The following is a 23,701-nucleotide window of genomic DNA, read 5'->3' as shown; positions in this document are numbered from 1 at the left end:
GTCTGGCACAGAGGCCTGAAAGCCAGCAGGTACTGCTTGTACCGTATCGGTGCTCCTGGGCCTCGGTCCCAAAATGGTAAGACAACGTACCAAAGCTGCGCTTAATTAATAATTTACACAGTTAAAATGATGAAATGTCGTGGGGTTGCTATTTCGTAGTTATTTTAAGCTGACCCAAGGCAGAGGTACGGCTGGAAGTAGCCTTCTCCTGCGGAGGGGTTGAGCGTCAGTCCAGCCGCCTTTCCCTGGATAGGGGATATATCCAAACACCTCTGGGGGTGGGATGGCAGCGCACCCCTGCCCGGCCTGGCCCGGGGAACGCTCTGTGACCTGTGAACCCCCTCTCCCCAGGTGAGGAGAACCAGACCTCGGAGGCACCGCCATGCCCCACTGCCGAGCGGCTCCCCCGGCTTAGCGGAGCGAGAGCGGGTGGACAGCGGGGAGAAGGAAGTGGGAGCCTTTCCTTCCAATACCGAACCCCAGGTGAGGGTCAGGGGTGCCCCGGGAGCAGGTGAAGCCCCGGGGAGCGCTCCGAGCCCGGCGGAGGGAGAGAGGGAAGGAGACGGGGCGGGATGGCGGCCGCCCCGCCGGCTCCATGTGGGCTCAGCGACACGTGACCGCCCCAAGCCACGCCTCCGCGCTGCGAAGGGGCGGGACCTCCCGGCCCACCCACGGCTGCGTGGGCAGTGAGCTCCTCGCCGGGGCGGGGTCAGGCTTGACGCCACGCTGGCCTGGCCAATGGGGGAGGCGCGCAGAGCGCTGGGCAGGGCCATCATTGGCGGGCGGTGATGTCAGGGCGGTGCGGGGCAGCAGCGCAGCGCGGCGGGGCAGAGCGGAGCGGAGCGGGCAGCGCCGCGAGTGCGCAGCGGTGGTGAGATGCCCGGTGCACCGGGCGGGTGGTGGCCGTGGCGGGACCGTGGGGGGTCCGGGGCCGCAGCAGGGTTTAGCGGGGGATCCGCGACAGACCCCTGCCGCAGGGAGGGGGCCGGTCGGCCGGGGCATCTCCGCTCTGCTCGGGGCATCTCCGCTCTGGTCGGGGATGCGCTTCCCCGCGGCCGCTGTCCCCGCCGGCGGGGCCGGGCCTCGGCCGGGTCCGGTCTAGAGGTGGTGGCTAGCGGGGCTACGGGAGTGCGGGCCGCCCGCTAGCCCCGCGCTCGCCCAGCTCCACGGGGCTGCGGGGCTCTGCGGCACCTCCAGCGCTGCGGCACCGGGAGAGGAGGGGAGAGCCCCGGGCCGCGCTCCGTCCGCAGGCCTCCTCCGGCTCTGCGCTGGGCTCACGGGAGGCAGCGCTGGCTGCCGCGGTTGTAGCCGGTGGCTCCGTGCGGGGCTTTGGCCTCCGGGCAGGGTGCCCTTGTCCTGCGGCTTGGGGGTCCCTCCTGGGTGCTTGCTTCTGGGGCACGGGGAGCAGAGAGCTGCTCTTCCCGAAACGTCCTCTGATACAGCCCCTCCGAAGGGTTGTGAAAGAAGGTTTAAAGAGTCAAGGGATAGTACAGCTAACGGCTGTACGTTGAAGGCCGTACCTTCAGCGTACGTTGGATGAAAATACTGTTGAATGAATGAGCCATTACGCTGACTGCCACAAGACCCAATAGAATGTCTGTTTTCCTCCCGTATATTTCAGGTGAAAGACGAGTTCTTGGAGAGTGACGTTAAATCTAAGGCTGTCTAAATGCCAGCTCCCACCCTACAGCCTGCTCAGCTCAGTAAGTAACCTTAACTGGGAACTTGCTGTTACTTTAAATAAGAACTCTTGTTGCCTCGTGCTGTAAGGTGAGAAATTCTTCTGGAAGAGGAGGACGACAGTGACACTTGGAGCTTGCTGGTATTGCTGGCTCTTTTGGCAGAGAGCACAAAACAGGCTGAAAGAGAGCAAAAGCCCACAGGAGCCTTCAGACTCAGATTCTGCAGAGGGACAGTGCCACTGGAGAAAGTGACAAAGCCTTGGTAGTAAGAAGAGCTTTTCTGGATTGTATCACCTCTAAAAGCCAGTCCCTTTCGTACCTACTCTCTGCTTCCTCATCCCTTTAAGCTTCTGTGTTATTCAGTGGTCTTTACTTCATCTGTTTTTCTCTCTGCCTTGTGTGCCCCATCACAGCAGTCGCGCTGCTGGAAGAAGACCTGGAGAAAGATGCACTAAACTGTCATACATCAAAGAAGAAAGGCTTGGATCCTGTCTCGGTGGCTGCTGTACCTCACAGTGCTGGAAGGGAGAAGAACTAGAGTGAATTTGCTGTAGTTCCCAGTTCCTGCAGTGTTCCCTGCTAGCTCAGTGGTTGGTGTCCTCTGTTCCTGGACTTTGCTTGATGGGGATCTCTGCTGCAGGAACAGTCTCTGCACTCAAAGGCAGGCGAGCAGGGATAGGAGAGGTTGCCTCTAGATGCCGGAAAGGCCATTTGTATAAGCTCCTGGCAGAAGATCTCTTCTGGAACAGCTGCTGGCTGTAGGCACACCAAGCCAAGGGTCAGGATAGCCTCTCTGCAGCATGTCTTCCAAGTCAGAGCAGAAGGACACCCACCAGGCCAATGGGGCTGTGCTGCCCATTGTGCCTGTGGACTGTCTCACCAGTCCAGACCGGGGGCAGCTGGTGGAGCCCTCAGATTTCCTGGGACCTGATGGTGACACGGTAGAAGTGGTGGTGTTGGAGTCCCGTGCCAATGCTAAAGGGGTGCGAGAAGAAGATGCCCTGCTGGAAAATGGCAGCCAGAGCAATGAAAGTGATGACACCAGCACAGACCGAGGACCTGAGCCAGCCTCGCCCCTCAAGGAGACCTCCTTTTCCATCGGGCTGCAAGTCCTCTTTCCCTTCCTCCTGGCAGGCTTTGGGACAGTTGCTGCTGGAATGGTGCTGGACATTGTGCAGGTAGGACTGATACTTCCCTGGCATAGCACTGGGTTCTGAATCCTGTCTCTGTAGACCATGGCTTGATCCCAAGCCAGGAGGGACTCAAATGCCAAGGCTATTGCAGCAGATAGCAACTGTGAGGGGAGGAGACCAGTTACCTCGTATGCTGGTTGGGGTAGGGGGAGACAGGGGGAGACCTCAGTGATGTCTGGAGTGAGGGGAGGAGAGGCTGCAGGCACCCCTGCACCGCAGCTGCCCAGCTCCGGCTCAGGAGGAGGTTGCAGCTGGTATATGTGCAGCCAAAGCACCTGCCTGGGAACTGAGACCGCTCTGTGCATCATGGCTGGAAATAAAGCACTTCCCTGATGGTGGCTGTAGACATCCCAGCTCCAGTTGCTAGTTCCACAGGTCCTGTGTCCCTTTTCCATCTTCGATGTTTGCTGCACTGTTCCAGCATGCCGGGCTCGTGCCAGCCAGGTCAATGATTTGCCTGTCACAGTGTGTGCGGGACACTTGCATTGTGGCTCCCTCCGAAGGTTGAACGCTGGCTGAGCGGGCCCCTACGCTGCCTTCTCATGCTCTTGAAATGGCCAGGGGCAACTGGGTTAACAGGGTGGTTCCTCCTGAGCTATGTGTGGAGGTGATCCTTAGGAAAGGCCAGCCAGAGAGCTGGCTGTTACCTCTGGATGAAAACTGACGTGTTACCAGACATGATCTCTCATTCGGGGTCTCATGGTATATGACACTGTGGGAACCCAGCAGCCGTGCAGCTTGGTTAGGTTTTTATGTGGGAAATGTGACTTTGCAAACCGTGGCTCCTGCGCCGGTCTCTAGCGTGTGTTTTCCAAGCATGTGTGTCTCTGGCAGCAGATCAGCTGCTTAACCTCTTCTCCTTTGCTCTGAAAGACAGACTGTGCAGAGTTGTCTTGATGCCCAGCCCAAAACAGTGACTGAGGCACAAAACTCAATCATCTGTGCAGTGTAGGTTTATGAAACTATTTGGATGGAGGAGGCAGCCATTTTGCAGCTGTGGTCAACCAAAAATGCTCTGCTTGAAGCTCCTCTGTTTGCTTAAGTGGGGTAAACAAGCCCTCGCAGTGTTGGCATAGAAAGACTCGAATGCCAGTCACTTGTCTATATTGCTGGCAGTTACGATCATCTCCACCCGAGCTGTGTGCCAATAGGGTAAGTCAGGCTTTTTTTGTATTTGTGGGTGGTCAGGCAGACAATTCTCTTGCTTTCTTGCCCCTAATGGCTACTTCCCTGCATGCCTTTGCACGCTGGTCATCCTTATGGTTTCTCTTGATGCAACGTGCTGAGAGAACTGTGAAGTGACTCAAAACAGGAAAGGCTGGCTGTGCTAAATTAACCCGGGAGAGATTTACTGGAATAATTCTCTTAAAAAGAAAGACGTTTCAAGCATGTATCCTTTTGCAAGGTCCCTGTAAACTTGTGTGTGGATCTTCTGGCAATATCCCAGAGCCAGTGATTTGAACCCAACCTAAAGCCTTTCCTGGAGAAGGAACAGCCCTTCTGCCTGGGGAGGAGTGGGGCAGGAGTGGGATACTGCAGCTAGTGCTGTATTCTCCTGCCTTTTTTTTTTTTTTTTTTTCCGTGGCCTTTAGAAATAAAGCTTCATAATTCCTCTGTCCCACAGCAGCTCAGCATGTGGCTATGCAGCTTGTTCTGCCAACTCCTCTAACTGCCTTTAGCCTTGGGATTAAATGAGGCATCTAAATGCTGTAGGGTGGAAAAGTGAGATGGGAAGTGTGTGGTCTCAGCTTGCTTTCCTGCAGAGTCTGGGGAGCTGATCTTGATAACTGGCTTCCCAGCGACTCAAAGCCTTGGATGAAAAGAGGGAAGCATGTGGAGTGGGTAGCTGGTGCACTGGGGCGGACTGGAGTCCCATTGCTTTGGATGCAGCCATGGTTTACGATGGATGGAGGGCTCCATACACTCAATTTCCTCCGTTTTGGATAAATGGACTAATCAGCCAGCTGTAATTGGTCTCCCCACTGTGAAAACAAGCAGCCCTGGCCTTTGGCCATGCTGTCCCATTAATGCATCCCTATGAATTTGCCTCCCGGGAGGAGAATTTGCCTCTGCTCCCTCTGGGATTGCAAAGGCCTTCGGGCCAGGTGACATGTGAGCATACCAGCTGCTTTTTTGTGTACAGTAGAGGACTATTGGCACAGTCCCCTCTCCCAGCAGAGCCTCGATTGTTGTTTTCCAGACTTGTCTGCTCCCTGGAGATTCTTTGGATGGGATGGACAGTATTTTGTATGGAGGAGACTCCCTCCTGGGAGTCTGCTCATTTCCCCTGCTTGACCACCTCTGGTGTTAGCATCCCTCTGGGGCAGGTCTTAGCCAGGGCCAGTGGGGAGTGCCAGCCCTGGAGCTGTAGCTCTCCTGCTAAGACCGCTTGTTCCTTGCCATTTTGGAGGGGCAGTGCTGGGAGAAGTGCAATATGTGAAGCAGCCACACCAAGGCAGTCATAGCTCCAACCTATAGCACATCCCTCCCCTCTGAGCTGTCATGAATCACCGTCCCGCTATAATCTGAGTGAAACCACGCTGTTACTCATGACTCTTGTAAGCCTTAACTTCATACACGGTGACTAAAAATGACAGCAGCTGAGAGGCAGCTGTTATCCTGGAAATATCTGTTGTCTGCAGGTGCAAAGTTTCTGAAAGGCAGCAAGCCTGGAGGAAACTGCAAAACACCACCTGAGGTTTGATGTTTCTTCCAGAACCTCTGGCAAGCTAGAGTCCAATCTTGCCCCTCCAGTGCTGCACGGGAGAGACTGGGGTTTGGTGGCTCTGGTATCTGGGTGGATTTCTGTTCAAATGGACCACAGGCTTAGTAGAAAATGAAGCTGAAATAAGTTAAACCTAGATGGCTTATAGTCTCTCTGCTCCCCATCCCCAGAGGGCAGGGAGGAGGTGCTGGAAGCGAAGTGCCTCTCCCTGTAATTCTCTTCCACAGCTCTGCTGAAAGCCAGCTGGGAACCCCCTTGCTCCCCAGTGCAGTGTGTTCCCCTTTGCATGGAGCAGACTGGACAATCTGTGCTGTGTTAGCTTCCCTCCTCGGCCCTGAAAACAGCTTATTTCTGTGCTTCTCAGAGGGGCTGTTACAGGGGGGAAAGGGATTTTTAACAGCTCGATGTCCTGAACTTAAACTCATATTTCCTCTTCTCTCTCCCTTTTTTGTCTTCCCCAAACAGCCTGGCTCAGGTTCTCCCCTTGGAGCCACATCGTGGGCACACGTCTCTGCAGGGAGCTTTCTTCTCTGCAGGAGCCAGGGAGTCCTTCGAGACGTACTAAATGCCTGTAGACCAGTGTTGTATAACATCTTATATTAAGAAAGTTGGCAGGAGCCCATGGGTCCTGCTCTTTGCAGTGAGCAAGCTGCTGATGTCTGCAGAAATCTCCTTGTTTTCCTTCCCCAAAGATGGCTTTTATTCCTTTCTCCAGGAACACCCCTGTCTTGCTCAGGGAGCTGCTTTAGCAGGCTCCAGTTACAGCAGCTTCTGGCACCGGCTTGCAGTGCAGCCTCCTTTAAAGGTTAATTTACAAAGCCAGGGTTGGGACAAGGTGAGGGAGAGCTGTGAACTTGTGCTAGCTATTGCCTGATCCTGCTTCTGTGATCTCTGGAGACAGAAAGAGCCAGGAAACTTTTGCACAGCGCTTCCAGGCTGCGGTCTGACTAATGACGATGTTCCTTTCATTAAGCGATTCTGGTGACACCCAGCTTGTCCTGTGGGAAGTGGGAGCATGTTGCTTGCTGATTGAATTCTAGATGCTGCTAAGGGAAGTTGTAGCAAAGGATTCACTGGTACAACAAGCAGCAAAATAATCATAATGCCTGCCTAAAAATAGACTGAGGAGAGCTGAGCTTGCCTGTTCCTAGGCGTGACCTTAAAGGAAGCACAGCCTGATGTGCCACTGTGTCGGATGCAGTATTTCAGACTGATTCTCCCTCCTGCCCTGCTCAGCAGTGAGCACTGAACTAAAATGTGCCCCTGTTCGGAGAGTCATGCAGAGCCGTACCCTTTCAGAGTGCCGCTGGCTGTGGTGGAAAGGTCTTCTAAGTCAGGAGCTCAGTTTAGCTGGGTGCAGGGTGGTTGGAGCAGGGGCTGCAAGGACCGTGGTGGTTTCCTTAGGCGCTGCCTATCACAGCGGCTGGGAAAGGAGTGTTCATTGCATTGGGAGAGTCTGGAAACGGGGTATCCTCAGGAGCCTTGTCCTCGAGCAGAGAGAGGGTTGTGGCTGTGCCTGAAATAGCTGAGCAGCTTTCATCTGTGCACCTGGGAGCTGGAGAGCATGGCTAGCTTGTCTTACCAAGCTGTCAGAAATGTTAAGGGGATTTTTATTGACTGGAAAACAGTTTTTTCCCTTTGAAGAAAAATGGTCCCAGTTCATCCATCTCAAGCACTTACCTGCCTCCTGTGATCACAGTTTTCTCAAATGTTTTTTCAAGCGAGTGCAGCTTGAATGTGGTATTGCAGAGGACCTGGTAGGAAACTGGAATTTGTTGGCTCTGTGGTGAAGGCAAGCAGCACAAAGGATGGAAAAATAAACAAAAATAACTGAAGTCCTTCCCCACAGGAAGGTATTAGTCATGCAGGTAGAGTGACTTGTATTTGCTGTAAGGTGTTGGCCGATAGTGTTCCTTGTCCTAGAAAGAAATACTGTCCTGTTGGCTAGTTAGCCTGATGGTCTGACACGGCCAAGGAGAGTGCTGTGAGAGATGGAGCCTGGTGCAGGTAACACTTGCAGGAAGAAAACTGCGAGAGCCGTGACTGTTACCATGTTCAGCGCAGCAGCCTGCTGTTGAGAGTGCAATTCCAGCCGTGCTCGGTGTCCTTTAAGCAGTCAGGCAATGTGGGAAGCGGGAGTTATTTTGGACACAGGGCCTTCTTGCAAAACATTCATGAAAATAAAGAATCAGGCAATGAGGTTTGTGTAGATTGCAGGGGTTTTTTTAAATGCGGTTGTAAGGGTTTTTTGGGGTGGTTTTGTGTTTTCGTGGAAGCCAACTGTTCTCCTGTAAGACTGCTTACCCTGCAATTACTCTTCGTTTTTTCCTAAATAACTATGGCTGCCTCTTCTGCCTCATGCCCAAGGGAGCTGACTTGTTTGTAGAGCTAGAATAGTTAGTAAATACCTGAGTAATGTAGGTGCCAGGTGAGGGAGGGCACACATCTCCTCAGTGAGGTAGGGGGGAACGGAGGCCACGGTAGGCTGCTTTTTGGAGCTGGCAGGATCAGGGAGCAGCAATGCCCTGCTCCAAAATGTATTTGTAAGACGTAAGTGTAGGGAATGGCTCTCAGCTGAGACTGACCGAACTTCAGTACTCGTTTCTGCCAAAAACTGCAAGTATTGGGCAAAGTCTCTTCATCTTTCCCTATTTTGGCCTCTGTATGCGTAAACATTTTGTCAGTGGTTAATCTTCGGGGGATTTTTAACTGAAAGTTGCAGGCTGAGATCCGGTTTTTAAGCTCAGTAGGAACATGTGGTCACTACTACATGAATGTCAAAAACAGTAAAATTGCTGCAGAATTCAAAGCGTGGCACCAGAAGGGGAACTGGGTTGTCTCTGCTCAGGGCTGCACACTGGCAGTGCCAGGTTGCAAAGGTGGATGAGTAAGTGGCACTCAGTCCAAAGCAAGGGTTTCTAACAGCCATGATTATTTTTTAATGGTCTGTCTTTGTTTTAATCTTACAGCACTGGGACGTTTTCAAATATGTGACTGAGGTATTTATCTTAGTACCTGCATTACTGGGCCTGAAGGGGAACCTAGAGATGACTCTGGCATCTCGCCTGTCGACAGCTGTGAGTATCCAGGGAGTTGAGGGAGGGAGCGGGATACCTGGTTTGGGAAGGGGTGGGAAGGCATATGTGTGTGTGGTGGCTGGGCAGACAAAAATCTTTCAGTTTGTGACCACAGAAACCAGAGCCTGGAGTTCAGTGTGCTAGGAAGGTGTCTTCATTCCACTGGACTGATCAGATTTGAAGGCTTAATAGACCTTAAGCTTTGCTGACAGTTCACTTCCTTGTCATAGCTGCTCGTGGGCCTGGAGGCACGGTGTGTGAGCTGGCTTTGGCAGTTTAATGTCTGGAGTGCTTGGATCCAGTTTTCTTCATGAGGAAGCTGGGTGCAAGCATGTCATCAAAGGAGGCTAAAACAAGCCAGGTTCAGAAGAGCTAGGAGATGAGAGAGCCTGAAGAGAATTGTACGGCAAAGGCTAAAACGGAGGGGACCTTGCAATGAGAGCTAGCAGGTGGATTGACAGCCTCTTGAAGTTGATGGAGAGGCATGGCTGGGCATTTCTCTTGCTAGAATTCAGTCCAATTCCTGTGAAACAGTGAGCTCCCTGTGAGAGACGGGGGCAGGCTCTGTTAGCTCCTAAGAATACTGTGTTAGTCCAGCTGTAAATGAATTGCTCTGTGTTTAAATGTTTCTATAACACAGCAGTCTGTCTCTGTAGCTGAGCAGCGCTGGAGAGAGACTGACATCCTCTCCTAACAGGGACAATAATACTCCGTCCTTCTGCAAAGCATCTTCTGCTCAAGCATGATAGCAAGTGACTGCCTGATGTTTCTGTGTTTCCCATGATGGGAGTACATATAGCTTTGAATCTTATATCTGCAAGGTGCTAGCTGCCTGCTGTCAAACTTTTAACTCTACTGTCTCTATGCTGTGAATTGCTGGAAGAGAGAGCCTTGCAGCAAGCAGCCTGGTCTTGGCCTTGGCAATGCAAACGAGGTGATGCGCCTTGGCCCAAGAGGGCTACTCAGGAAGTGCTCACTGAGATGTAGGGATGGAGAACTATTTGCCTGGGTGGTAGCAGCAAGCATAGCTAGCGGAGAGCTGCTGCTTAGCATGCTCCCTTCCTCTCAGCCTTCCTCTCACTGCAGGAGAAAGCACAGGAGAGTGTTGAAAAGGTCTGTATGTCTGCTCTCCTGGGTCCTCTCTTGTTCTTCCATCTTGAGCGATGGGGTGATGCCAGCTGTGACTCTTCGCTCCTCGGTAGCTTCTTGTTGGCCTCTGAGGCCCAAGGTTTCTGGTGCATTCCTGAACGGCAGCAGAGCCAACATCTTGAGCTGCTCATGCAGCCTTTGTCACCAGCAGCCCCTCTTGTCCCTCACACAGTAGGTCCCTGTATGTGCCCTAAGGGGTGCTGCTCTCATCCACTGAACCAGTGGCACATGAGCATTGTATTCTGTAGGGTCTGAGGTTGTCCCTGCAATCCCTGGGGAGCAGAAAGGCAAACAGCATTTCCCTGGACTAGCCCTTGGCTTGGCCTCTGCACCTCAGCCCCTGCCTGCCGATTCCTGCCAACCATGGGGACTGCCTCCTTCCTGGATTCAGCCCTCACTCTTTGTTCTCTGAAGGAGCGGGGCACTGAGCTGCCTGGGGGATGGCCGTGCCAGCCCTACCTGGCAAGAAGTGGGCTGTGGCTGCTTTCCCTCCATGCTGGTCTCCTCTCCCCAGGCACTGCTGGGGAGGACAAAGCTGCCGGGAGGCTTCGTGCTGCCCCTGACCCAGCTGTGCTCCGGTGCCAGGGCTTGCAGGGGCAGAGCCTGAGCACTGCAGCTTGTGTTGCAGGCTGACCATTGTTTGCCCCTTCTTTCTGGGAAACAAATCCCTTTGTTTTATTCCCTCTCTATTGTTCGGATCATGTCAGGATCCTTGCTGTCCCAGACACAGGCCGTTCTCCCTCTTGGCCTTAGCCAGCTTGCACTTTCTGAGCATGGGCTTATCGGAGTGAGTGCTTGGCTCTCCTGGGACTAAGGCAACACGGCACTTCTCTGTCCTCTTCCTTTATGGGGCTGGCATGGAGCAATGTTGGGGCAGGCTTGGCAGAGAAATGAGACTGTGCAGAAAGTCACAGGAACACAAAACTTTCCCCTATCTGCTCTGGTGGCTGCAGCAGCATCACCACGAGGAAACTGGCACAGAGAACGCCCGTCCGGCTCACCTGCCCCTCTGTGCCAAGCGGCTGCTGTCCTTGCACCAGCTTGATATCCTGGTGCCTCCTCCTGCCCCTGAGCTGATGACTGTGGGGTGGCATTAGCCTCGTGGGCCAACACCTAGGCTTTGTCCTCTATTTTCCTGTGCCCTGGGAGGAAAGAAGGCTGTGCTGCCTCTACACGAATCCCCTAGCCTTGCACTCTACCTCCTTGTATCTGTGCATGGTGGGATAGGACGATTTCTTGGGCTTTCCATTTTTTTTTTTTTTTTTTTTTTTTTTTGTCTTTCCTTGCCCTGTTTTTCCCTCAGCGTGAGGGACCCACGTGCAGGCGTGCGGAGGGAGCTCCCCTCTGACCAGGGCTTCACGGTGTGGGTCTCGTGCTCTCTCCACAGGAAAGCAGCCTAGAATGGTTTCTCAGACTGTGGGTTTCTAATTAGTGCTGCATTAAGACACCTCAGAAATTCCTTTCACAATTAAGAAGCAAAACTCTCCCATTAGTTAAAGGATTAAAATCCTGTTGCCAGTGACTACAGCTAGGTTATGTTAATCCCAACCTAATTGCCATGTGGCTGGAATTTTAAGGTCAGGCTTCACATGGAGCTCAAATTCCTGTGCTGGATGTGCTCAGTGCTACTCCAGTCAACTTTTTGTTGGTTTTTCCCCATTCCTTCCTCCTCTCCACTAAACTGACCAGAATAATTCACTCCAGAGATGGGTGCATCTCAATGCTGGTTGAAAAGAGCTGGCCGTTCTCTCAAGCGCATGCAGTAAGGAGAGCAGAAGGATTAGTTGATCGATGACTTCTTGTGTTTTTTGCGGAGACCAGCAAGGAAACCTGAGAGGAAGAAATCGCTGCTGTATTATTGTGCAGAAGTTTGAGTTTGACGCTGTCAGCCAGTAACTCCAACATGCATTTACCACTTCAGATTGTTTGAGCCTCTCCCTTGTTTCCTCTTCATGTTTATCAGCTTCTAATAATACAAGATTGGATATAAGCTTACACTCTCTGCTTCCAACTTTCCATAAAGACCTAGAAGGTGCTAGGGAAGAGCAGAACCTCTATGCTCTGCAGTAACCAGCAACCTGCAGTGATTCTGCTGGGTTATTTTGGATTGTATGCCAGGGAATTAAAGCAACTTTCCATCTCTTCTGGTTAGTCTGATTAGCATCTCCCGCAGTTGTAGTGGTGCCAGATGACCCGTGTGCCATGGCTGCTTCCCGCTACTCAGTAGGTCTCCACGTGCCATTAGGCGTGTTTACTCAGCTTTTGACTGAAACAGTAGTTCTTGCTGCCAGCTTCCTCTGCCCGCACGATGCTACTCTGGCCTTGGTCTGTATTGGAGCTGGGGCACAGAGCTGACCTGAGAGTCGGTACACCCCTATTTCCCTCCTGGCTGGCTGACCTGAGGGGCAGCATGACCCAAATGGGCCTGAGCCAGGCTTGGCTTGATCACCAGTGGAGTGAATTCAATGAGTAAATAAGCAGCAGTGCATGACTCTGCATGGGGACAAAGTATATCTTGTTGCTTTTGCAAGATTTTCATCAGACGTTCTATTGACGTCGATTCCCCTTTACACTCCCTTCAAAACTCCCTCTGTAGTGGGTCTGGCTCCACTCCTGCTGCGTAGGAGGGTGTCAGCCTGTTCCTGCAGCTGGGAAGGAGAAGGTGCTGAAGCTGAAACTGGGAACAGCTTTGGTGTTCTGGAGTACAAGACCAGAGTAACTGTTGGAAGAGGCACCATAGTTACCCAGGGTGTATAGCCCAAGCGACATTCACAGAACCACATGTCACAGACTGGGGTGTTACTGCAGAGCTGTGCCCCAGCTGTACACACATACGTGCACACACAGACACGTGCGCCTTTTCTACTGAATTGCTCTCCCATAAGAGCTAAGGATTTGAGGTCATTATTCTCTGCTGCTCCTGGCACAAACTTGCATAGCTGGAAGGCAGGAATTTGACTGTTGGCAAGTGCAAAATGCTGTCAGTCTTTAACGATGTTGCGATATCCTCTTGCAGGCTAATATTGGCCAAATGGATACGCCCAAAGAGCTCTGGAGGATGATAACAGGGAACATGGCTCTGATACAGGTAAGAAAAAGCGAAAGGAGAAGAAAGTGGAAATATTGGTAGCTGGTGCAAGCCCAACTGTGACAAGTGTCAGAAGGTTTAAATGCCTGGGTTTTGCTATCAACTGTCAATATTGCATGTCTAACAGGGAGGCAAATGGCACCTTTTTGTCCCAGAGTCATCTTACCATAACGGTTTGCCCTATAGGTTAGACTTGATGTTTCCCTGCTGGATGCTAATCCACCTGAAATGGTATCCTGGGTGGTGTTCTCCTCTTTCCTCACCCTCGGACCATTTTGCTTTCTAATACTCTTGGTGACTGTCTAGTTTTTATTTTCAGGTTCAGGCTACTGTGGTTGGCTTCCTGGCCTCGATTGCAGCCGTAGTGTTCGGATGGATCCCAGATGGGCACTTCAGCATTGACCATGCTGTCCTGCTTTGTGCCAGCAGTGTGGCTACTGCTTTCATTGCTTCCCTTGTTCTGGGTGAGAGACGGACCCTGCACACCCTCCATGCAACTCTTCCTAAAATGCTGAACTCCCCTTGGCCTCATCCTGTTTTCTTCCTCTTTTTGGCTGTAGGCATGATTATGATTGGGGTCATCATTGGATCCAGAAAGATGGGGATCAATCCTGATAACGTCGCCACACCAATTGCTGCCAGCCTGGGGGATCTCATCACTCTGGCTCTGCTTTCAGGAATCAGCTGGGGCTTATACAAAGAGCTGGGTGAGTAGCAACAAAAGGCCTTTATCTCTCTCTGGTCCTTCCATGTGCTGCTGCGTCTCCCTCTCATTTCACCCTCTTCCTTTACCCTTTCTGTTCTTGGGGTATATAGGATGCCTGGCCTGGAAGCTACCTCAGTTAGTGAGACCTAGTCAGAACTGATAAGGGGAGGAAACGGACGTTCTTACTGCCTTGTAGCTGCAGACAGTCTTGGCAGTGATCTGCATACTTCCTTCTCACCAGGTAAAGTGGTAAGGGAGAGGTTGTCCCCTTCCAAGTGCCAGGGGCTTGACTATGGCTGAAGCAGTGGGAGAAGGCAGCTTTGGATTTCATCTTTTGTACTGTCAGCACCAGCTGGGGACCCTCAGTGCAGAGCTGCAGCTGTAGACTCTAGACTTCCTCCTCCCTCCCCTCCATCTTCCTTCCCTGGCGGCTGGGATGCAGGGGATGTGACTCAGCCAGGTTCAGCCAAAGGTGAAGCAAGGCTGGGAGGTCTTGCCCAGGAGTGGGAAGTGGGAATGAGCAGTTGAAATTGAAGAGATCTCACTCTGATCTGTTGATAAAGCCCTTGTGAGTATACCAGGAGAAGGAAATGCCATGTCCTGCAGAGCTGAGGCTGGTCTGGTCTAGTTTGCCTGCCCTTACTGGAGTTTCTGACTCCAGGGGTGATAGCAGTCTGCAGGCAGGCTTGATGAACTCAGCTGAAGTAGCACCCCACCTCACTGCAGTGGGATGTGTCCTTGATCTGTTGCCTCTGCTTATTTCCCCCTCAGAGAGCAAAGCCTACGTGAATCCTTTGGTATGCGCCTTCTTCATAGCTCTGCTGCCCATCTGGATCATCATTGCCAAGAAGAATGCAGCAACACGGGAGGTGCTGTACTCTGGCTGGGAGCCAGTCATTATCGCAATGGCTATTAGCAGGTAAGAAGGCATGGAAGAGTTCCTCTCCCCCAAACACAGGCAGACGATGCACCCTTTCCCCCAGCCCTTTCAATCTCTTAGCCCTTGGTAGATTCCAGGCCAAGAGAGATCCAAACCTCTTCTGCTTCCATGGTCCGGACTGCCAGGAAACTGGAGGTCATTTTGTGTTTTCTAGATGAAGACAATGGGGTTCTAGGTCCCAAGGCAGAGGAGTGATTAAGCACTTGACTGCTGGAATCCAGGGCCTTAGCAATGTCCCAGCTGCTGCACAGGGAGACTCTGGCATGGCCACGGAGGAAACACAGATCCCACTTATCAGTCCTCTGCACAGGACCCCTCTCTGCCCTCTGAAGGGCAGGATTGCTTTTGATTTTGCATTGCAGTGCACTGTACATGAGAGGATTTAGTCTTTGATTTTTTTGGCAGCAATGAGAAAAGACCGTGCTAAAACTGTCTTCTGTTATCAAATATCGAGGCTTAAAATCATGTGCAACAACCGCAACCATAGGTGCATGTTAATAGGTGTATATATCACCCTTGGGTGCACACACTGCAGCAGCGAGAACCCTCAGTGCTTTGAGTATTTGCTAATGAGCTTTCAGCACTGACCTCTTCAATCTTTCCTCTGCAGTGTTGGGGGTTTAATTTTGGACAGAACAGTCTCAGATCCAAACTTTGCTGGGATGGCTGTCTTCACACCCGTTATTAATGGTGAGTTCCTTTCCACTCTGGTATTGCAGCTCTTGGAGACTCTTGGCAAACAGTGGACTTGTCCCGTGTGCTTTATTTCAGGCAGTTTAAGGAGACTTAATTCCCTTTTGATTGTCAGTGAGACATGGGGGTTTGACTCAAGCTTTACAGCAGCGTGGCTCCCCCTGGTGCCAGCCTTTCACCAGAGGGTGACTGGCCTGGGATGTTCGTTATTGCCTAAAAGACATGTTTTTCAACAAAAACTGTCCTCATTTCCTGATTCCTCCTGGCTGGTGAAAGACCCCCATCTTCCAATATATGTGCCTTGTGGCACCTGGCGACGTAAAGATTTGGATTTGCAACTCAGAGTCAGAAAATCTAATTGCTTCTGGTATAAAGCTTGGACCTTCTTTCTGCCTAATGAACCAGGGAAATGGGGGTTTTATTACTTTTTGCAATAAACAGAGTTAATTCTGGGCCAGTGTATCTTGTGCTAGTGGGTTCCACAGTTTCATTATTCGTCCTGCAAAAAATAGTAGTTTTAAACTTCCTGTGTCTGTTTTGGTGTCTGACTCATCATTTTTTTGTTTCACGTATTTCTTCCAATGAAAGCTGCAGTAATAGAATTGCATCTATTTTACTAAGGGGCCTAAGGGAAAACCGTAGAACGGTGTGCTTTGTCTCAACTCTTTACATCCTGCAAAAGTGGAATTCAGGTCAAAAATAGACTGTCCTACATTATTGCAGCACCTGGCAATGCCAGATCTGCCGGCTGTTGAAAATAGCCCTTTCCTTTAAAGTGTTTGAGACATCATCTTACTGCTCTCTCCTTATCTGCAGGTGTGGGTGGCAACCTGGTGGCAGTGCAGGCTAGTCGCATCTCCACTTACCTGCACATGAGTGGGATGCCTGGAGAGAGCTCCGAAACAGCCCCTCGCAAGTGCCCCAGCCCTTGCAGCACTTTCTTCAGCTCAGGTAACCAAGTCGGGTGTTGAAATATATTGACTTCTGCCAGCAGCAGCTGCTGCAGTTGCCTGGCTGAGCTGGTCTGTGACAGTCGCTGGAGCACTGTCACAGGAAATGGTGGCTGAAGTCTGCTCAGAGGCAGCTGTTAGCTCATGGATGTGGCTGGTCCTCTGGCCTGCCCTGCCCTCTAGAGACGGTCAGACCTTTAGTAAAGCCACTGTGTGAGAGGACATAGCCCTGCTGGATGAGGAAAACACGGTGCAGAAGTCCTGTGCCCTGACTGTCTAATACTGTAAATCCTCCACCCTCTAAATCTTTTCCAGATGTGTCCAGGATACTGAAACCTGCCTCGAGGCTGCTCGAGTGTTACGGCTCTGCTGGGCTTACAGAGCTGCAGTTACAGAAAGCTTCTCACTTACAAAGGCTTCCTAGCAGCTCTTTTATTTGTGGCAGTTGTGTGGCGCAGCACAGCCCAAACTTGCATTCCAGCACAGAGTGTGGGCAGAGGTTATTACTCTCCAGACTTCCTAGAGAGGCTTGATAGCTTGCAGCCTGGCTCCTGGCCTTCTGGGCCAAGGCTGTCCCTGAAGAGCAAGGAGGGGCAAGAGGTCTCCAATGTGGTGGTGATCTGTTAGAAAACTGATCACCAGACAAAGTTGAGACAGAGCTCTGAGGAAATTCAATGCTCATGGTGAATTCATGACAGCTCTGTACTGAGCACTGTCAGAGGTGGGACATGAGTCCTTTTGGCAGCTGAGGTCTGAGAACAGCTTTTGCTTTGGGTACAGAATTAAGCTCTCCTACTGAGCTTGGTGCAAAGAGTCCTTGGGTGTCCTGACAGCTGGATCATCGTTCAGGGTGCTGCCTTCCAGCCTAAATCTGCAACGTGGGGATGAGGGTTCAGTATGCTTGTCCCTACTTCTGATTTGACCATAGTTGTGCTGCCTTGTCCCCTGGAGCCCAGGAAGGTTGCAGAGTTCCTGTGTGTTCAAGCCTAATCTTAAGCCTGAACTCCATCTTTGTTTCCTTGCAGATGTGAATTCCCGCTCTGCTCGTGTGCTTTTTCTTCTGGTGGTGCCTGGACACTTGGTTTTTCTTTACACCATCAGCTCCATGCAAGGTGGACATACTACGCTCACCCTGATTTTCATAGTCTTCTACATGACAGCTGCACTTCTCCAGGTAAGCTGGAGCCCTTCCAGGGGCTGTAATTCCTCAGGCTGGAATAAGGGGACGCTGCCATGTCATCTCCAGTGGGGACCTATTCAGCCAGTTAAGTTGTAGAAGGCAGTTGCTGAAGGCAGAGCGATAGGCCCTATCCCTAGGTAAGAGATTTATGTGCTGGGGAGAGGTATGCCAGGTAGATTTTATTTGTGAAATGAGCTGGTATCAAACTGAATAAATCTTTTTGTTGATATCTGTACAGGCAATTTTTGCTTCCTATCATTCTTGGCAAGTTTTTAATCTGTCTTTTGTCTCTTTTGAGTCCTTCTGATAGCAGAAGTGTTTACCTTGTGTGTGTTAATCTATCCTGTAAGGTGCTTTAGCAATCTTAAAACTGCTGGTGAAGAAAACAGGATATGGAATTTGCAGGGACCCCATGCCTTGTGTGGCTTGTCCTGCCCTTTCCCTGCCTCCCCTGCAGGGTAGAGACCTGCCAGCTCTGCAGAGCGGGGCTCCCAGTCTCCTCGCAGGAGCTGTGTGAGCCCATAGCGATGGCTGTTCTGAGGGTCATGCACAGACCAGGGTATTCATGCTACAGAAATCCAGCGGCCAATTGCAGGAGTCTGGCTGCCTGCATTGGAGGGCACGGAGAGACACTCTGGTTAGGAAGTTTACTACTAAGCCCAGCTACACTCCCCCCTGCTCACCCCCTCTGCTTGTGGAAGCTGTGCCTGGTTTCAGTGTCCCCGAAAATCAACAACTGAAGCCAGCGTGAGGAAATGAGTCAGAGCATCCATCAGAGGCAAGAGCAGAGTGCTGTCATCCAGGAGGCTAAATTTAGGTTGTGAACTGCTGGGTGCTTGGGCACTTGGAGGGGGCTTCCGCTCACAGCCACTCCAAAGCCGCTGCTATGAGCAGCCTGCAGGCTTGGAGCACCGGAGCAAGAGCTGGCAGCAGAGGGACCGCCATGTGCTGACTCTTGTGGTCCTGAGCTCCGCTGTGTCCTGAACGAGAGCCTCCCAGCCCCGGAGACACCAGAGGCAGTAGCAACAGGCCTGTGGCCACTTCAAATCTTGTCCCAGATCTAAGGCTTGAGAGGATCCAGTGCAGATTTCTTCTGTCTTCAGATACTGATATGAGCCTCTCACTGCATTGAAGCAGATGGGGAAGAACATCACACTCTGGTAGTTTCAGCTGCTGGGCAGTTGCTCTTTTATTTCTGGAAGCCAGGCATTGCTGTCCCTGCCTGAGCATCCTGCGTGCTTCCGAGTCCCCTCTTTGCCCCATATGTCTTCAAGCTTGTTCTGGTTATATCTGAAAACTGAGATGCAAAATTTAGACTTCTTGGTGTTTGGATGCCAGTGTTCTCCCTTCTAAGCCTAAATTTGACGGTGACATGTGAAGCTAAAGAAGGATAGGCCAGAGGCTGTTAAGGATACAGGGGATTTGGATGCCCAGGGGCCCACTGAAACTCGCCAGGTTCCTCTTTGTGCCGTACTTGTTGCTTTGGGGATGCAGCCCGCATTAAATGCCTGGAGTGCAGCGCTCGGCAAGATGTTCTGACCTCCCACCAGCTCTGTTCCTCAGCATGAGGTTGTGCCTCTCTGAGCCTGACCTGCCCAGCTGCAGTTGCCCCAGCTGATGCTCTGTGAAGACTGGGATTGCAGCGGTCAGGATTTTGTGGCTGATGTGGCTCTTTTCTTCCTGCCTCCCAGGTTCTCATTCTTCTGTACATTGCTGACTGGATGGTGCACTGGATGTGGGGCAGGGACCTTGATCCTGACAACTTCTCCATCCCATACTTGACAGCACTGGGGGACCTGATTGGAACAGGTCTCCTCGCCCTCAGCTTTCACATCCTCTGGCTCATCGGTGACCGGGACTCCGATGTGGGAGACTAGCTCTCCCTGCTGCCTCCCCCTTACAGCTCTCCTCCTCCTTTCATTTTGTTGTTGTTGTTTCTTTTCCTCCACCCTTGCTCTTCTTTGCTTTCTCCTGCCACCCTGTCTCTCTTGAGACTTCATCTTTGATACTGGATTCTCATTATTTTCAATGGGAATTTTATGTGGTTTATATTTCAAGCCAAGTTTGTACAGAAAATAAATCTAGTTTTAGGAAGGACAAAATAAGTGTAACGAGACAATCACCAAGTGCAATTTCATAGTGGTTATGTCTGAACCAAGGTTACAGTGAAGATACTGATCAGTCAGATCATGCAGGGAGCCCACCCTGTCCCGGTCACTAGAGGTGAAGGGCTGCTTTTTTCGCTTCATAAGCGTTTTAAATACTGGAGGTAAGGTTCAGATTTATTTTACTGAACAGGCACCTTCTAGCAAAGTACAACCTCATGGAGGAGGGCATGGGGTATCTCCTGTCTTCTCTGCCCTGTCGCCCTCCTCCCTTGTGTTCGCTCTCTGAATCCCCCTCCTGTGCCTAGCATCCAAAGCACGCGAGTCTCTGGTAGAGGGATTAGCGAAGATGGCGAGGAAGGGTCCTCTGTGCCTCAGCACCCATTCCTCTGTGCGCACAAGGAAAGTGAGTGATCTTGGGTTTGAGGATTGCAGAGCCCCGAAATCTGGCCGTGAGCAGGCTGGTCTCTGCTGACAGATTTAGGGTCCCTTTTGCCAACCATCCAGCAGCATCTCAAACTGCAGACTGCTTGTTCTGCCTCTCGTCGTGAACTGAGTTTAGCTACTGCTGCATGCAAAGGGATACGCTCTGCGCTTTGTCTGAAGAGGCCATGAGCTCTCCCCGTCCTTCCTTCTCCCCTTCCGCCTGCCCGTGCTCTGCTGGAGGATCTGCTGGAGCCATCAGGGAAGCTGTGTGCAAGGCTCTCCTTCGTGCTGGTATGGGCACAGCACTATTTTCACGGCAGCTTGCTCAGTTCAGTTGATTTTTCTTTCCTGGAGGGGTGGATGGAAAAATAGGTCCTATTTTGCGTGTTAAGATTTTCTTTCAGTTGCTGAGGGCTGCTGACGGGTCCATTGCAGCTGGGAAGAAGTCGCCCAATACCTCTCCCAGTTGAGCCTGAGGCATTTCAAACTTGGGAGCATTAAGCTCTTGGTGTCTTTTAGAAAAGGACATCCGTGTTCAGCCACTGGATTTCTCTGTCTGTGTAGGCGCCAGCTGGAAAACAGGTCAGTGGGCGCAGACAGATTTCTGAAGTCCTGGTTCTTAGTGCAGCTCTCTGTATGGGACTGCAGCAAAGGAACCCGCTTGCCCTTGAGCAGGCGTGTAAAATCTGGCATCAGGGTTACAGCTCAGCTTGCAAGCGCTGGCCGAGCACCGCAAGTGCAGGGTTCCCTGCTCTGTTTCTTTCCCCTCCGCTTTTTTGTGCTGTTCAGCTCGGCGATGGCCAAGATGCCTTCTCTTCTGCTGCTAGAGTGTGTTGGAAGGACTCTTATGCAGTCTGCAGTGGCATAATGAGAGAAAACCTGTTCTGGCTGTGTGACTAAGGCGTTTGTAAATGATCTTCCTGAACACTGTCAGCACTCAACGCTTTTTAGTTTTCCCATTTGGATATAAATCAATTCAGTAAACTGAGTGGGGTTTGATGTAAGCAGGTCTTATCGACTTGGAAACTTCACCCAGTTACACCAAGTTTTAAATGATGTGCTCAAGCAGACTGTGCTATTAAACAGGCTCTAATGCATGAATATAAATTGAATGCATAAGCGTGCATGGGGGGAAAGCTCTTAACATCTGTCAAGGATGGAGAAAATACAGTATATGCCATGGAGCCTAATTTCAGTGCTGCAGTGCGCAAAGCTTGGGGAGCTGCCAGTATCTTCCCAAATGCTGGGGGAATGCCTACAGTATTCAGCATAGTAGCACCTTGCATCCTGATCCTGAAATGACAGAAGAGCTCTCATTTTAGTTAGCTGTGCAGGCCCGGAGTGCTGCAGTTCTGCCCCTGGTCTGGACACTGCCTGTTCTGCTTATTTGCAGCTGTAGAACATAACCTGAAAGCTGCTGGATTTGTGGTTGTCTACTTTTCCTCTTGCTTTAAGTGTGTTCCTCACAGCAGAACACAACCATCCTTGATTGGCCTACTTTCCTCCTTCAGGTTAACTTCTGTATTTCTCATACAAACCAATGTTTGTCTTCTCCTTTTGGCTTTCTGTCCCAGCAACGCTGGGCATCTCTGCTCAGCTGGAAAATGGTGCAATGTGGTGCTGGGAATGCTGATCTTCATCTGAAATAAGGCCAGGTTGGGAGATCTGTTTGTTACTCTGGACAATGCCTGAACTAGCGGAGCTCTGCAAAGCCCTGCCTAAGTGCAGACGGTTTTGCTTTTAGGTAAGGAGCAATTCGTTAGGAACGGTTCCTGCCACCCCCCAGAAAAGAGAGCTAATGCACCCTTATGGTCCAAGTCAAGACCTAAGTTAGTCGGGGATCGCGCACTGTCCCAACCCAGAGACCCGGTTGCAGAGCTGGTCCCTACCCTGGAGAAGAGCGTGTTGGAAAGGAAGGTCAGAATTAGGGAGTGGGAAACCAGTTCTGGAGAGCCACGGGAGCAGATGTATCGAAACCAAACAGCAGTCAGGCTCTTGCCTGCTCAAGGACCTCTCTGAAGCTGTAGAAGAATCCTTTCCTGCTTCACTGGGTGTATACTGGGTTCTCCTTCTCCTACTGCCTAAGCTGTTTGTAGTGTTCAGGAGATTGAGATGGAATCCTTGCCCGGTCAGGCTGCTTGCTCTCAGACCCTCAGAAGAGCAGGTAATTATATTTTTGAGACGGCTTTCCCCTTTCTCTCTTGCTAATGTAACATCAGGCTTGCTTTCCCTTTTCCCATCTTTGCAACATGTCCTTTATGGCTGTAGCTCTGAACCTCATGCTCTCCACCCTAGTGACATGACTTCTCGCAGATCTCATTTGGCCAAAGCTCTGTTCAAGAGAAAAGAAAAAAAAACAAAGAACCAAACCCCAACCTTCACACCCTGCTGTACTGAAGTCTCAGCCCAGGGACTTCTGGAGTATTCTCTGCTGCTCACCTGATTTCTCTGCCTAATGTTGAGGAATAGATATGAGACTTCCTTCCATTAACACTTAAGCTTTTATGTATATATATGAGAAACTCTCCTGGTCTTTTAGGTGTCACATCACTATTTAGTTTCTCAAGAAAAGATTCCCCAGAGGAAGAATCTACCGTTTGTGGTCTCCTGTGAAATGAAGAGACCCAGAGGTGATTGAGAGCTGTCGTGCTGCTGGGCTGGTGGCGTCCGTACATTTATATAAGGTCTAAGGTGTGGTGGGGGAATAGGTCAGGGAAGAAACTAATTTAAAATTGAAGAATATGGATGGTCAAAAACTTTTCCCACCAGTTGCACTCAAATGCATGCCTACTATACAGCTGACTGCAAATGAAAAATACTGGTTTACTCTTTTTATTAAAGGAAAAAGACTGTCTTAATTATTTATAGTTCCTATAACTGAATTGACAGATGTCAACTTAACTGATAAATTATATTTGGTTAAATAAAGATGACATTTATTTATGTGGACTGTGGTGTCTTTCGTTCAAACGCCTCTCTACGTGGTTAAAGGTCTCTCTCTCACATCTTGCAGCTTATTTTAGCTTACACTGAAACTCTTTTGATGCGCAGTGGAATGAGAGTTAAGAAAATCAAATAAATTGCTGTGCACGAAGCAAACTGTGATTTGTGTAAATGACAGATTAGCAGGTTGGCTTTGGCCGTGCCCTTGCTTGGATGCAGGTAGCTGCGTGGAGGCTCCCAGCAGGAACCGCAGGTGTTTGTTCTCGGCCGCTTGCTGTGTACAGAAGCCCTGCCCTGGCTTACGTGTGGCCTCTCTGCCTCTGACTGTTCGTTAAGGTATGCGAAGACAAAAGGGTTCTGCACGCTTTTGGGGGCGTACCAGGCCCCTGAATTTGCAGGAATTAGTGGCTGTCGAAGGACTCCCACCCTCCCCAGCTGCGGGATTTGCTGTTGTGGGCTGTTTTCCTGTAGGGCTGTGCCTCCTGGCTGCTCACCCAAACAAGGATCTTGTCGGAGAGTCCTAAAACAAAGCCCCAGCAATGCCAGGGACTGGGGGGCAGCCACCAAGGCCTCTTTGGCTCCAACTTCTCCTCCGGCCCCGGGCTGTGCTACCTAAAGTTGCAGGTTGTTTCCCACACACACTAATATCAGAGTGCTGATGCGTGGGGTGGGTCATTTGATATCTTGGTCTCCTGGGGAATGGGGGGAGGGTTGTGTTTTCCTTTTCTGGTTGGGGAAAAAGATTGTTGAGGGAAGCTACTGAACAGGTAGGACAGAGAGAAACGTTTTGGCATTAACTGAAGACCCTGACGGAATCCCTAACAGTGGTGTAGCATTGCTTTAA

At 51.0% G+C, this 23,701-nt stretch overlaps 1 protein-coding gene across 9 annotated transcripts; it reads left to right on the top strand.

Annotated features, from left to right (window-relative positions):
• The first annotated feature begins 313 nt into the window (after positions 1-313).
• Positions 314-22,857, top strand: SLC41A1 (solute carrier family 41 member 1). Of its 9 annotated transcripts, none has more exons than XM_052815085.1 (12): positions 314-483; positions 1,622-1,703; positions 2,099-2,860; positions 8,570-8,677; positions 12,843-12,914; positions 13,234-13,378; positions 13,475-13,621; positions 14,392-14,539; positions 15,171-15,250; positions 16,070-16,204; positions 17,229-17,377; positions 19,075-22,857. In XM_052815085.1, exons 3-12 carry the CDS (start codon positions 2,483-2,485, stop codon positions 19,258-19,260), a joined length of 1,548 nt encoding a protein of 515 aa, XP_052671045.1. In that variant the 5' UTR covers positions 314-483; positions 1,622-1,703; positions 2,099-2,482; the 3' UTR covers positions 19,261-22,857. The 9 variants fall into 9 exon arrangements, with proteins under 9 accessions (XP_052671045.1, XP_052671043.1, XP_052671046.1 ...); XM_052815083.1 differs by having other exon boundaries at positions 2,096-2,860; XM_052815086.1 differs by lacking the exon at positions 314-483 and adding an exon at positions 787-871.
• Positions 22,858-23,701: the final 844 nt, after the last annotated feature.

The sequence above is a fragment of the Harpia harpyja genome, chromosome 19 (genome assembly GCF_026419915.1).
Source record: "Harpia harpyja isolate bHarHar1 chromosome 19, bHarHar1 primary haplotype, whole genome shotgun sequence".
NCBI lineage: Eukaryota > Metazoa > Chordata > Aves > Accipitriformes > Accipitridae > Harpia > Harpia harpyja.
Note: the sequence above shows the minus strand (reverse complement) of the source record. Positions and strands in the feature narration are given on the sequence as shown.

Coding starts and splice junctions, on each gene's coding strand:
- SLC41A1 (XM_052815085.1), top strand. CDS start 2,483: ATGTCTTCCAAGTCAGAGCAGAAGGACACCCACCAGGCCAATGGGGCT. Junction 13,379..13,474: donor CATTGCTTCCCTTGTTCTGG/GTGAGAGACGGA, acceptor TTTTGGCTGTAG/GCATGATTATGATTGGGGTC. Junction 17,378..19,074: donor TGACAGCTGCACTTCTCCAG/GTAAGCTGGAGC, acceptor CCTGCCTCCCAG/GTTCTCATTCTTCTGTACAT.